The following is a 15,809-nucleotide window of genomic DNA, read 5'->3' as shown; positions in this document are numbered from 1 at the left end:
ATTAAGTAAGAGCTGGATGGGTATAGACTTTCAACATCTAATTTTGCTAATGCGATTTTGATTATGGGACTCAAAAATAAATTAGAATGCTGGGGACTTCCGGTTTGTCGGCTTCACGAGCGGCAGGGATTCGCGAAGCTGCGCGATCCCTGCTGCGCTAGCCGCTTTTGGGGCTCCGATCTGGACGGGTACGGAGCTAGGCTGCCCTGCAGGGGCAGCTGAAGGTAGGGGATCCGGAGAGGGGTTTGGGGTGTTGCAGACCCCTCCCGGCCGGCAGAACCCCTCTTCCCAAGACGTGCAGCGGCGGTCCGTAATGGCCGCCACAAAGAAGCTGGCAGCCGGGTAAGAATGCGCAGGAGGAAGTGGAGAAAGTTTTTGAAAGGAGAAAGTTCTTCTTGGTTCCTAGGACTCTAAGACATATTTAACAAAATTCCTGAAAAGTATGACTTTCTGAATGATACCTTCTAGAAGAGGAAAAAAGCGGCAGTTTGATGGTGCTGAAAGGAAAGCTTACCCTCTTTTCCTACGGAATAAATAAGTGAATATTAAGAAACCTATTTTTTTTAGGTGAAAACTGGCTTTAAGCGATGAGTGGGAAGAGAGAGGACTAAAAAAAAAAAATTTGTATGCTAAGACTTTGTTGGAGGAGATGCCTTAAGGATTTGAAGACTAAAATATATTGCAATAAGATTTTAAGAAACAGATTTGGACTTTCTTTTTCTCTGATTGATACTACCCCAGGAAGTGAGAACTCTGCCTTGGTTTGGACTGATTGATAACTTTGGGACTGTTTTATTTTTTCTTTGGAATATTCTGGTTGTTGTAAGAAGAAAGAAGGGGAAAAGAAAAGAAAAGATTTATAATGGCTCTTTCTATTGAGGAACTGAGAAAAGATTATGAACAAGCAAAAAAAAAATGGTAAAGCTGGTTTGAAAGAAGCCTTCCTTTTCTTAGAAATGGCGCTAATTAACTATCAACAAACATTACAACAGATGAAGACAGCAGAAGAAGAAGAAGGAAAGGAAGCCATTTTTAATAAATTTCAGAACTCGACCAAGAAAGAAGGAAGAGGGAAAGGAAGAGAAATAAAGGACTTAAGATTTAAAAAAACACTCAAGAAAGGGAAAAATAAGGTGCAAAATCAATATAATGATAGTAAACAAAAGGGAAAAGGAATACGACAGAGAAGGGAAGCCAGTAAGGCAGAGGCTAGAAGAAGGGGGGGGTAGAAAGGTTTGTTGGGAGAAGAAAGAAAGGGAAAAGGTGGAGAAAAGCTACAAAGTTTTGAAATTAAATGGGAAAAAAGGAATCTTTTTTAGGGATAAAGGATAAAGTATAATTTCTTCAAAGAGATTTTGCAAGGTACATAAGATGATATTGTAGTATTGTATTAGAAATAGAAAACTTAAATGGTTTAAGAGTTGATAAGAGATTAAAATGTTGAAATGTTTAATAATGATTGTTTTTAAAATTTAATAATATGAGGGGGAGGTTTAGAATATTGAGTTTTAATTAAAGAGTTTAATAAGATTATGGTATTGATGTTATTATAAAATTTCTATTATAGTATTTGTTTTTAATATTTAGATCTATTGTTTAACTATGTATTTAATTATTCTGGATGTACTATTCAGATAGAATGTACCAAGCAAAATCGGATTGGGTATTGGGCGTTATTTTAAAGGTTAATTTGATTAATTTAGGGGGGAGATAGAAAGGCATCATACTCTGATTAGTGATTTCAGGAGAAACTTCTTTTTTTTAATAAGGAACGAGACAAAGGGACAATAAAGAATGGACAAAAGATACAAATATAATGACTCAAATTAGATGATTAATTAAGATAGAATTAAGAAGAGTGAAATATGTGGAGTAGTTAATATAGAAGACTTAGAATGGTAAATAAAATAAGTAATGATATGTAAGATGAGCATGAATATAATTGAAGTCCATAAAGAGAGAGATACCTGGGTCCAAGTTACTTTCCAAAAAGATTTTTTTTATGTTTTGTGTGTTGTGTGTATGTTTTTTTGGGGGGGGAGAATTAATAAAACCTTGCAGAAATATAGAATGAGAATAATGGTAACTAAGTCAGAAAGAAATAGATGAAATAATAATAATAAAATTGAATAAGAGTAAAGAGAAATAAAGAGAAACTGGATAAGAGGTTTTTGTATGTTTATATGGAAATGGTTTAAAACAGAATTATAGTTTATCTGACTTGTTAAATTTATAATGGAAAAAGGTTTAAACATGTAATGGATAATGATTTGTGTGTTTTGAAAATTAATAAAACTTGTTTTAAAAAAAATAAAAATAAATCAGAATGCTGTGATTTATATGGCTGTTTCATAACAAATATTGAAAAGGGCAGCTGCTTAAAAAAATTTTGGACTGTGGAAAAAAGAAAATTGACTGGAATTTGACTTGGAACCTCCTTCCTGTCATTTAATTTGACTTTAATAACAATATAGATAGTTGTTAAAGTCAAGTTAAAGTGGAAGCTCTTTAACTGGATTTTCAAAAAGCTCAGCTTTCCAAAGATTAATTGAAGTTTTTTGAGCAAATGTAGCAGTTCTAGAGTAAGAAAATAGATCCACTAATAGTAACTGGCTGAAGAAAACAAAGCAGAAGTAAAATAGCCAGTTCTCACAAAGAAGGAATAAAAAATATGTAAGTTCTTTAAGATCCTTATTGGGAGCAATTAATTCATGAGCAACCTTACCTAAGGAAGAACCATGAGTTCATCACATTTGCTCAGGGGTGAGATGCAAATATTTTTACAACTGGCTCTGTGGGCATGGCTAGGTGGGCATGGCCATGTGACTGGGTGGGCATGGCTTTTTTTCCAGTAAATCTCCCCACACTGTTTTTTTGCCTCCTGGGCATCAGGGAAGCCTCCTGGGGTAGGGCATTTTTGCTCCCAAGAGGCTTCCCTGAGCCCCAGGAGGCAAAAAAACAGAGTATGGTGGGGACACCCATTTTTTTGCCTCCTGGGCGAAGCAGTAAGTCAGTGAGGGGGATCCCAGCATAGCTGATCACTGGAACAGATGATGTTGGGAGGAAAAAAAAGATTGACTGGGCGGGGAGGGGAGGGGCCAGCAGGGGGCACGATTTGCCAGTTCTCTGAACTGCACAGAATCATAACAACCGGTTATGTAGGACTGGTAGAATCCTACCCCTGCATTTGCTGCAAATATAAATAGGGTGTGTGTGGCTTAAAAAATGTTCTTAAGTCTGCAGTGCTAAAGAATATGGCTGGATCCAATTCTCTTTTTGACTTACCTTAATGGCATTGGTAACTTCTCCTGTGTATTTCATGCTTCGTATGTTTTAGAAAGTAAGCATCTTACTGTAAGCTTAACTATTATGAATTTGATATAAAAGCTAACTTTTTCTTTAGCAGATATATTGCTGATGACCCTCAATATTTCTAGTTTGACTATATATAGTGAATAAATTCATATTTGATAAGGTTTTTTTAAAAAAAGAATCTAATTTGACCTTAGAGAGGTATCATTTTATAGAAGATTGAATATATTTTATGTCAAAATATAATCACCCAATAAAGCTGGTGATGCAACCTAAGGATACATTATTGCAACTCTTCTAAAAACCAAACAACAAAACTATAATTTATTGTACTCTCATCTTCATTCTATGCCAGGTGTTGGTGGATTACACAGAAAAAACTACATTATTTAAAGTTTCTACTAAATATAATAAAAGATAATTAACATTTAGTTTGTTACATTGAAAAAGTGTACATATTTTAATTGTTTTGTTAGCTTTACCTAAGTTTTTTTCAACTATTAAAAAAGAAAAATCAATTGTTCATAGTCAAAAACATTCAAATCAGTTGATACAACATTACAGTACAGCCAACTAAAACTGTTCAAAATCTTGTCATCTTATCTCAAGTTTAAAAGAGTCCTTAGACCAGATTATGACAAGGCTGGTTTAATGTATTTTCAAGTTGGAATCATTAAGATTTTGTAGGATACTGTACTTCCTGTTGATGGCTTCAGAAGAAAGGGGATCAAGCGACTTGAAAATCAAAGGGCAATCCTAGCCTTTAATTTTATAATAGTTAGATCAACTTTGTTAAATTAAGCACAAGTAAAAAATTGGAAGCTAGGTGAAGCTGCCATTTTTGTGTGAAAACAATTGCGATACGCTATACTAAAAAAAATTGAAATATCCACCTGTCCTCACCACTCTGCCACAAAACTAGCAAAGTCAGAAAATACAAGTCTTCAAACTTGTCACTTTTGCAGAATAAAGCAAAAAAGTCTTTGTGCTCCTTACTACCAGAAGCAAAATATTATCTGAGTTACCACATATAATAGCTTCTGGATGTGTCCACTTGAGTTGGCTTGGTTTCTGCCGAGCCTTCTTTTTCTTTTTCACAGTCACCTTCCCAGAGATTAATAAGTGGGGGATAGAGTTCATTCAAAGGTATAGAAGAGGTCTTTTGCATATATTTTTTCAATGAATGATGATAATTTTTCCTTTTAAACCTTTTTGCAACATAGACAGAAACAGAGGCAAGACTAATAACAGCAAACATGGATCCCATGACTGCAGCTAGGGCTGTGCTTGTCTCTTGGTCAGTAATATCAAGGGCAAATGCTGAATTTTTTGTAGTAACATTTACACAAGACTTCTGAGTTTGCTGATGGATATTAGATACCGTGAGACAGACTTCATAATCTGTGGAGGGTTGCAAATGGGTAAGATTGTATTCATGCACATCAACTGGGACCCTTGCAGTGTATGTAATGTGTGGGTTATCAATCTTCATAGTTGCAGATGACCATTTTAAGTTAGATGTCATAACATTAGAGTTAGCTTTCCAAGAAACTAGGATGGAATGAGACTCCGCTTGCTTGACATAAATTTTCAGCACCTGAGTACCATCAAGAAGTGTTCCATTCACTCTTATAGTAGCCACTCTTGTATCTGCACCTTCTATATTTTGAGCTACACACGTGTATCGTCCTGAATCCTCCATCTGAATATTTGATATTTCCAGTGTGCCTTCACTACTAACCTTATATTTGTCTGAAAGAGTTTCCACAGTTATTTTATTCCCAAGTGGAGTAACCCAATAAATCTCAGGCTCAGGTTCTGCCATAGCCCGACAATCCAAAAAGACAGTCATGCCAATGTCCAAATTCAAATGGTTTGGGAAAGTATCATGTGAAATCATTGGAAGACACTGTTCACTGGAATCCTGTACTAATACCTCCTTTACTTGTTGTCCTTTGTATTCTGGGGGCATAGCACAAAACATTGATAAGGGTTCCATGAAACGAATATTGGTCTTGTTTGAGTTGATCCAGTGAATGACACAGTCACACCTGAGTGGATTACTGTGAATACTAATCTCCCGCAAATTTGGAAGGGATTCCACTGTTTTTTGGTAGACCGCATTCAAGGCATTATTATTAAGCATCAAGCTTTCCAGAGCAGGAACATTCCGAAATGCTAAACGATGTATGTAAGATAACTTTGGGTTATTGGTTGCTTCAAGCTTTGTAAGTTCAGGAAGATTGTCTAGTGCATACCTATCAACAGACACCAGCTCTCCCATGTTGTTAATCCCAAGTTCTTTCAACCGAAGCATGTTTCTGAAATCTCCTTCTTGAATTTTATGGATTGGGTTTTTGTTAAGATCTAAAAATTTTAAATTTGGGACTTTCTCAAGTGCAAGCTGAGGAACTTTAGCCAACCTGTTATCATAAAATGAGAGGCTTTCAAGACTATCCAAGCCCACTAGAGCATTTCCAGGGATGTCAGTCAGATACATTCCAGCCAGAACTAGACTTCTTAAATTTGACAGTGATTTGAAGTTCATATCTAGTATTCCAATCACAGGATTTTCTCCAATCATCAAAATTTCCAAATTAGGTGTAGAATCAAACCAACGACTATCAATAACTTTTAATTTATTGGAATTAAGATGAAGTCTTAGAAGATTCTTCAAGCCTGAGAATGCATTTGCAGAAATTGTACTGATTTGATTATGGTTGATATAAAGTTCCTGTAGATTGCACAGGTCTTGTAGGCAATAATCTGTCATCTCTGTGATCTGATTTTCCTCCAAGTGTAAAGTGGTTAACTGAGACAGATTTGATAATCCCACATCTTTTATGCTAGTAAAATTATTTTGTGAAAAATCCAACTCTGTTAAATTGAAAAGTTGTTGGAGTTCTTCTGTGGTCTTGGCAATATTGTTGCTTTGTAAGAGAAGGACTTGAGTATCACTGAAAAGGTTACTGGGGATTTTTGTTAAACGAAGATCATTGCAGTCAACTGTTGGAGCTTCTCTGTAGGTTGACTGAGGAGTAAACCAGGGTCTTATTTCACAGACACACAGTTGTGGGCATTCATTATTTTGTATGGAAGTTGCTTGAAATGAATTTATGAGCAGTCCCAGTGCCAGCTGGCAAATCTTTAAAGCGAAACTAATATGAGCCATATTGTTTTCTTCTAGCTTCTCTTATTAATCACAAGAGCAGATCAAATATAGCCTGACAGCGTAAGAAATCAAAAGTTTTTGTTTTAAATGTTTGGGCATCCAAAGAATGGAAGATTTTCTTATGATTTTATCAACAGCAAATATTCCAGTGATTTTTTCAGCAATCTTTTTTCTATTCTCTTTAAGTTGCTTCTGTCACTGTAAAGCAGTATGTCTGAAACGAAAGAAACATAAATTTAAATTCACACATTTCAACATTAAAATCTTTCTTTACTATCTGTAAAAAAACTTTATTTAGTTTAAATACTAGTACCTTTCTGCATACAGACATTATTTAATACAAAATTATTTAAAAACTGTTAATATCTGAAATACAGCAGAAATGTACAGATTTGATCATTATATGATTGCATTTTTCAAATAGATTTTTTAAAAATGCAGAGTTTAGATCAGAGTCTAAAGTAGTTAATTAAAAACAAAAACCTCTGGCAATATACTTAGCAAGCTTCTTGTATCACTTGATAAGAGCAGTCTCAAAGTATATAACATTGTTTTTTTTTATTATGTCACCAGATGCAATATCTGGAGCGTATCTAAATGGTTTTATTCACCAAATACAAGTTCTAAAATAATAGTAGATAATCAATAATTATCCGTTTTAAAAGTGTAACAAGATGCAACTAGCACATTTTACTGAAAAATCTTTGTAAAAATGTATAAGTCTGTAGTTCCTTACCTAAAAAAACCTAAAATAACATCGTTTCATGTTCAGTAGTATCTTATGCTCATTACAGGTACAACCCAAATAGATTTTGAGTGTTTCATAAACAACTAAGATATCCACGACCATTTTGAAGGGCCTAAAAGACCTGGTTCTATGCTTAGGGCCTCAAGTAGTTCTTGGTTGTACCAGTGATATGATATTTGATATTTTTCAGTTGCTTTATACCGGTATTCTAATTTTTGTAATGCTTGACATTTTTATTTTATTTTAATGCTGCTCATTGTTCAGAGTTGCTTGTTGAGATGGGTGGCCATATAAATTGATTTAAAACAGTTAATAAGCAAACTATTTTCCTCTGTACATATATTTTTCTTCAGAATAATCAGTAAGATAGAGATGAATTGGTTGGGCTTTTGTTTAAAACAAAATCATTTTTATTTTTTCAAATAACATTAGTTTTAGTACAATGGATTGCGCTCTCCTTATGAAAATAATTCAGATTCAATTTTATTTAGAAGACATTTGGTTTTCAATTTTATATTTATAGAATAAAAATGATTCTTGCTATGTTAGTATTAGTTATGCTGTATTAGTTATAAAGTAAAGCAGAAACACAGCATGATTTACAATGAATAGTTTCTATTAATATTTATATACCATTAATTATATATCATATATTATGCTATTATATTTTGAGTTTTCCCCAAAAAATATTTATTGTTTTAGCTAAGCAGTTAGCTGACCTTGGTTGATACTGAACAAGGTAAGCAGGAATATCTGCCTAATATATGATAATATATTGAACTATGAATGAGAGAAAAATCTCAGTGCTACAGACTAGATTGGGAAATCAAACCAATTCCATCACGTTACAGGAAAACTATAAAACTTTGCATACTTACCAGGAATCAAGATTGAATCAACAATCTTTACCTAATCCTTTACAAGTTAACAATGAGTTAAAATTTAAAAATATAACTTAAAAAAGTAAAATTTAATTCCTATTTAGTGAAAATGTACTTTAGCAATATGTTGTGCAATATTCCTGTATATTGTATGGCTAATTATACAAACAAATTAAATCTATTGCATACTAATGGATTATTTCTTCATTAAATGTAATTGCAAAGAATTGCTTAAGATGTGAACAGCAGAAAACAGCAGAAAATACATTACAAATAAATGGGGGGGGGGGACACTTGAACATATTGGAGTCTGATTATATTTATAAATTTGGGATTTTCATAATAAATCTCTACTTATCCAGAACTTTCTAATTAAAATGAAGATGCCAGTTTACATAGCCAATTCTAATTTAGCAATGGCTCTATTGGAAAAAGACCAAATTTTAGAAATACATCATAGAAATAAATATACCATAGACATCCAATGAAAACTTATCTGATCAAAGTAGATCTGCAATTTTCAGCTGGCAAACATTTTGCAGAAATAGAAATGTATTTTTATGAATGGATATAATCACACAATCAATAATAATGCCAAGCAGTAAAGTAAATTGGATTAAATACTGTGGCAAGCAGCTGATGAAAATCAAATCGAATTAGAAAATTGAAGAGTTTTTTTATTCTATTCAGAATTTTAGAATGTGCCTTAATTAATCCAGGCAAAGTTTTGTTTCTTTATTTGTTTTTTTTTTTTAAAGTGTTATACAGTTATATATTTTATCAATGGTGATCTGGCAATGGACTTGAAAATCTGGTTATGTGAACAAATATACATCACAGTGGATATCTCTTAAGAGTAAAGATAACACAATAAGAATAGAATAGAATAGAATAGAATAGAATAGAATAGAATAGAATAGAATAGAATAGAATAGAATAGAATAGAATAGAATTCTTTATTGGCCAAGTGTGATTGGACACACAAGGAATTTGTCTTGGTGCAAATGGTGCATAAAGAATATTCTTTGCTCTGATATTTGAAAAGGGTCTCAGTTTGCAAAGACTAATAAAATTGTCTTAAGAAGGAATCATTTAAGAAATTCTTAAATAACTTGTTTGAAAATTGGTATATTGTACTTAACAGATCTGTGACTATTCTAAGGTACCTGATGATTTAAAAAGTTATTATTCTACCTCTTATTTTGTTAATGATTCTATGGCAATGATCTGTAAATAAAGCAATTAATTTCATATACAGTTGCTTATATTGGAGCAAATATGTTTGTGAAAGTATTTTTTTAAGTGCTGGATGAGTCCTAAAGTGCTTGAGACTAGGAACTACATGTCAATCACAGGACATGCACACAAATTCTACAAAAGGGATGTTTCCCAACTATCTAGCAAGTATCGTAATATTGAAACTACTGAAAGCATATTATATAGCAATAGCTCTTAGACTTATATATCGCTTCACAGCCCTGTCTAAGTGGTTAAAGAGTCAGCATATTGTCCCCAACAATCTGGGTATGCTGGAATATTAAAATATGTGATTTCTAAAAGCTAGCATCTTGGTTAAAAAGCTTTACCTGGTTAGTAAGCATCCATGTATGAACATATCTGTATGGCTAATAGTGAAATTAGTTATAATGAACTAAGCAGATTGGTATCTACAAATGATTAACCATAAGATACTTGCTTGGAAGGGGCTCAGGAATTTTCAGGAATTAAACACCTTTGAACATCTTAAAACATGATTTCCAGTTCTGGCTTATTATGGAAGAAACAAACAATGCTCTAGAAACTCATTTATTAATCTTCCTCACTTGCCAGAAGGAGCCTACTAAGAATATTCAATGAAGGGTGCAACATGTCTGTTCATATTTGAAGTATCTCAGTAACTCAATAACTATTTGCAATGTAAATACTCTGTTAAACTGGAATTCCTCTCAAGAACTTCAGGTTTTAAAGAAAGCACTATTCTATTAAAGGTGAAAAATACCATGCAACTCAGAATTTTAATAATCCTTAAACTCCTCAAGGCAAGAGGTGGCCATTACATTTCTGGAGCTCAAATTATTTGAAGCCAAGCCAATAGCATAGGTTTTCTATGGTAGCCCTTCTCCAATTTTGCACCATTAGAACTTGTTTAGTCTGAATTCCTAAGATTGGCCCTTCAAGCCCAAAATGTGTTTCTCTGAGGCTAAACTCAGGCCTCGTGAAAGTAGAGATAACGTATACTAAACTACTGGTTTAAAGCATCCTTTTTCCTTCTTGGCCTTGCCCCATTAGCTATGAGGGATGATTTTTAGTCCACATAGAAAAAGATAAGTGACAAATAAGACTTCATCCTTGGGATTCTCTCCAGGTCTTCTACTCAGCATGGGATATGATAGGTCAGGGCACTCATTAAACAGTGTATAGCAGAAACAGAGCACCAATTATACCTAACCAGGTCTCCAACGTAATCTCCAATGATCCCAACAGATATTCTGCCTCTCCTATGGCATATGTAACCATTCTTGAAGTACCTAACCGCACAGTGCCTTTACTCTGGTACAGTGTCATGCCATCCCCTCAGCAGTCCGAAGGCTGATACAGGAAGATTTCCTATCCAGAGACAATGCCTCTGTAACTTTGGAAACACAGAAATAACAGAACATATACTTCTCCAGTGATATTTGTATTAGCCTAATTTTACCATTATTGAATTAATGGTAAATTTACACAGGATAATTCTACATTTGCCTACTGCTCTCAGATACCAACCTTGCTACAACATTCAGTGTTATTCTGTTCTGCAAATGGAATGCAGAAATGCGTGCCCACAATAAACCATTTTGAGACTATAACATTATACAGCAATGCAATAACTACTTAGGCATTTCCAACTATGTGTGTGAATGTAAAGGCACACAATTCAGATCATCCATTCAAGATGATGATTCAGTAAAAGTGGCAGATGATCTCAGCCAAATGAGAGAGAGTATTTCTTTCTGAACTGTAAACATTATGGAAGATAACACAAGATCACCACTTGTTTATATGACAAAGCAGAATTGAATTTTGAAGACTAGTCCATTCATGGTGGTTACTTATGATAGATATATGCAATTTTCAATTTCAAAAGCAGATTGCTTATATTTCTGAATATCAACTTCTAGGTATAACCGCAATAGAGGGAATCTAACTGGCCATTGTAGAAAGCAATATTATAATAAGTTAGATCTGGCTTGATTCCAAAAGGCTCTTTCATTAATTTCTCCATAATATAATTTGCTTCTATGCTATTACTTTTGTTAGATCATTTTGTTGGATTGTTACTATGCAACTTGTTTCTTCAACTTGTTGGGAGGTGCGTGGGGGGAGTGTCAGGTCTACTTGGGGGCTTTTTGTTAGCTTGGTGGCACAATTAATAACAATAGCATTTTTAACTGTAACAGTTATGGTGTGCACGTCCATCCAAAGAAACCAACCGATAAACGGCAACACTGCTTTTTCCAACAACTCTTAGCTTATTTGATTTTAGCAAAATAAGCTTCACCAAGCCATATTGGAAAGATAAGAAATAATAAGTGATTGCAAGGACTTTCTACATATCCAAACTGATTTTTGTTTTGTTTTCAATGGGAGTAGTATCAGGTAACAGATAACAGATAATCAGAGTTGGAAGGGACCTTGTAAGTCATCTAGTCCAACCTCGCACCCAAGTGGGAGACCCTACACCATTTCTGACAAATGGCAGTCCAATCTCTTCTTGAAAGTCTCAAGTGATGGCGCTCCCACAACTTCTGAGGGCAAGTTGTTCCATTGGTTGATTGTTCCCACTGTCAGAAAGTTTCTCTTATTTCCAGGTTAAATCTCTCCTTGTTCAGTTTCCATCCATTATTCCTTGTCTGGCCTACAGGCGCACTAGAAAATAGCTTGACTCCTTCCTCTCCGTGGTAGCCCCTCAAATATTGGAAGACTGCAATCATGTCTCCCCTGGTCCTTCTCTTTACTAGAGTAGCCATGCCCACTTCCTGAAACCGTTATTCATATGTTTTAGTCTCCAGTCCCCTAATCATCCTGGTTGCTCTTCTCTGTACCTGTATCCTCATAAGCATTTAAAAATCATGGAAAAAAATTAACCTTACGTGGCAAATATAACTATATATTAGTTGATTTTGCCATGGGAAATTATGATCAATCATTTCATTTCTCCCCCCAGAACAAAATCTTATGCCAGACAGCCAAGAATTTTATCATTCTATACACACATGGGCATAGGAACCTACTGGAATGAGGTACTTTGTAAGGGAATTAACATTTTTTAAAAAACTGCAGTGGTCCATACTGAATACAGTGTAGTTGAGAAACTGTTAACAATTCTTTCAAAGAATGCTCAGAAAATACAGTTTCATATTATTTTCTTTAGCTCTATATTACAATCACTTCATCCAGTGTACAAAAAAAAAAAAAAAGCTAAGCAATATTAAAATCCTCCCCTCCCCTCAGGTTACCACATCAAAATAGAACCTAGTTCATAGTTCTAGATACTAACTGCTGTTATCTTTCTTGAAGGAAGATTTAATGCCACCCACCTTTTTCATTTGAGCATAATTCAGTGTGCATCACATAGGATTTTGAGGGACTTTTGTCTCATCCTAAACAAGAAGAAACTGCGGCTCTCTATAGTAATTAATTGAGCAAGTATCTTTTCCTAAGTCTACTTGTCTTAACCAGGTGGGATTGTGTAAATTAGATAAGTAATTATACTTACTAAAAACTTTACCATTACAAAATACTTGGTGAAGGACCCTTTCAATCCAACTATACTAGCATATTATGTAACTATACTGCCATGATTGGCATTGTCCAGGGCTGCGCTGATGTTGTAGAAACGCTTATCCAGAGAAGATGGGTGAGGACCTGCCGAAGGGGAAGCGCACTGTTCCTTGACCATGTCCAGGAACAAAGTGGGAGAAGGCAAAATCTCTGCATGCATTACAGCCTTGGAGAAGTGTGAGTCTCCCTGGCTAGAGGGATTTCCTCGTGGTTCAGGAGCCACTTCCTCCGGTGATAGCTTGGCAGTACCAAGGCCTTGCTGAGTAAGGTAAGTAAGGTAAGTAAAAAGTCTCCCTCTCTTCACGCTCTGAACGAGAGGAGTAACTGTGTTCAGATGGTGAAGCCCTTCCCTCCTCATCAACCTCGTCCCATTCTGGTAGAGAAGAATGGACCCTGAGGTCCTGGGGCCTGTGTAAATCAGGGTGATGAGGCAAGAAACTTATAGATTGAGAAGGGAGAAGGGCCTGAACCCTTTCCAGAGGTCGAAGAATTTGCTTGAAGCCTTAGCCAATTGCTGCCTAATGGCCAATGAGACAACATCTTGGATATCCCCTGGTCTATGCTCAAAGGTAGAGGCAGAAGGCAGAAGGCCCACTACTGTGGTGGTGAAGGTGGCTTCAGGCCTAGATTGAGAAGAGGTTCGAGGCCTGGAGGGAGGGGGAGGAGCATAGGGCCCAGAAGCCTGTTGGGAATAAGGCCCAGATCTGCTGAGATCCTGAGGATCAGATTGTACTGCAAAAGCCTCAGGAGGCCAGGATGGAGGATGGAAAGGCTCATAGATAACTTCTCCCCTGGGAGGGCTTGGCTGGGCCCATGGGTATCACCTAGAACCTGCTGTAGTTGCACTCCCTTCTGTTGAATAGTTCTGTTGAACTGCCTCTCTAGGGCTGCATGTCTGCACTTTTCTGACCTCAACTCAGCTTGAGTTGCCTTCTTAGGAGCTAGAGCCTTCGCTCTGATTTTAGCAGCCACCTCCCTCTGGACTGATTGGGTGTGTTGCCTACGTTCTTTTCTCTTATTGGGCTTAAGAGACTGTTCCACTGTGGGGGAAAGCTCTGCCTGACCCTTATCTTGCTTCATTTGTAGAATAAAGGCTCTTGCGATGAAAAGAAACTGTTTGGAAATTTTTTGTATTAAGCCCCTTAGGGTATAAATTGGCCCCTGGGCTTACAAAATGGCCACTCACCTCATGGTGGAAGGGTTCAATCCAAGATAGCCACTGACTAGGGGAAACAGGCTCCGAGATCGAAGAATCGCTCCTTAGGCTATAAAGAGCCCCGAGCGAAGTCAGCAAAGGAAAGGGCAGCCTCCGGCCACACGATCAGCTGGCTGACGCTGTTATCATTTTGCCGATCGCTCAAACCGCAGGCATGGGGGAGGTCTACAGACGCTGCCCTACTTGCCTGAACAGCGCTCTGGCAATGCTGCTCCCAACGTTGCAGGAGAGAGAGCCCTGCTCTCCTGGAAAAGCAGCTGCCCAGATCCCTGGGAGCTGCTTGAAGCGAGGAAAAAAGGTACTGAAGATCGCTGGTGATTGCTGTCTAACAGAATGCTTTCAGAGACACAGCTACTGACTGAAAAGAGCTGAGTCAAAAGCTGGGGTCTCTCCCGGGGGCTGGCTTTTATATCTTAGTACAGACTCAGCTAAATGACATCATAGGAAGGAGTCAACCCAACCTGAGCTCTTGATGCAGCATGGAGGAGAATAAGGTCATGATCAAGAAATGTGATTTTTCAATATATTGGATAATTCACCAATCTTCACAGATCATTTTGGTTAATTTGCTTAGCCAATTTGCAAAAAATCCATCATTTTCTTATCTATCCCCAATCCTCCAATTACCAATTTCTAAAAAGTAGGTGGGAAAGGAGAATAGGAATTGCAGTTGCATTTTATTTCTCTTTGAAGAAATTTGAAACCCGAGGTATAGCAACCTGATGTCCTGTTATGCAAAGAGCTGTCAAGAAAATATAAAATAATTGGTATTGTAATTGGACTATGTGTACTATTGATTTAAAAGACGGGATGATTTCTATCAATGCTTCCTACAAAATCCAACCCCAAATTATATCCCATTTCAGTTATCGAAGGTCCTACAATAGAGCAAACATGAAAGATTAAAGGATCTGTGATCTGCTTCAGAAAGATATTTGTCAATACTGTAAATGGACATTAAAATAATCAACCCCAGTTGGAGTAAGCATGAAGTGATGCTCTTGGAGCAAGACAACCATGCATTCACACTATTAGGATCTGAGGTGGAGATAACTGAGCAGAGAAGAACTCATAGAGTTATGCGAGTTATGTGAATCAACAGTAGTTTGCATTTGCTATGAAGAACCATAAATTCTGTGTTTAAGATCATTAGGAAAAGAAATAAACTATCAGCATCACCATATGAATCAGTGCTGCGTTACATTTTACTCAAAAAAATAGGACAACTGGACATACAGTGCTGACAAAAGCAAACAAATAATCAGCTGAAGAGTTGGCCAAAGAGAGTTGAGGGCGTTCAATTTAGTTACAGAAATTTATAAAATGATACATTGAAGAGAAAGTTGAAAACCAGAAATTTATTCAAATAAATAGGACAAACCTCTTCATGCAAATCATCAACAATTCATTATTAACTAGGTTTGAATGACTGCCCATCAAGTCAGATCAGTTAAATAAGTTGTAGAAATTAAATCAGGCTATCACTAATGGTTAACTATAAGCAATCCTAGGAACCAACAATACTGCTCCTTTGAAAGATGTGTGTTTATCAAGTACATCAGTTTAGCCAGGGAGATCCTTAGCTACAATATATAAACCTTTGGACTGCTTGAACAATGCAATTATGACAAAAGCCAGGACCTAAACAGCATAATT

At 36.0% G+C, this 15,809-nt stretch overlaps 1 protein-coding gene across 3 annotated transcripts in view; it reads right to left on the bottom strand.

The window, feature by feature from the left end:
- Positions 1 to 3,607: 3,607 nt before the first annotated feature.
- LRRN1 (leucine rich repeat neuronal 1) overlaps positions 3,608 to 15,809 on the bottom strand; it is a 30,298-nt gene continuing 18,096 nt past the window's right edge. For all 3 annotated transcript variants that reach the window (XM_087954606.1, XM_087954605.1, XM_087954604.1), the window contains one exon: positions 3,608 to 6,698. In XM_087954606.1, the coding sequence (XP_087810732.1) occupies positions 4,334 to 6,484 (2,151 nt within the window). In that variant the 5' untranslated portion in view covers positions 6,485 to 6,698 and the 3' untranslated portion in view covers positions 3,608 to 4,333. The remainder of the gene's footprint in view (positions 6,699 to 15,809) is intronic.

The sequence above is a fragment of the Notechis scutatus genome, chromosome 2 (genome assembly GCF_049901735.1).
Source record: "Notechis scutatus isolate UNSWTSFEM ecotype Mainland chromosome 2, rNotScu1.2, whole genome shotgun sequence".
Lineage (NCBI taxonomy): Eukaryota > Metazoa > Chordata > Lepidosauria > Squamata > Elapidae > Notechis > Notechis scutatus.
This window is presented reverse-complemented; position numbering and strand designations above follow the sequence as displayed.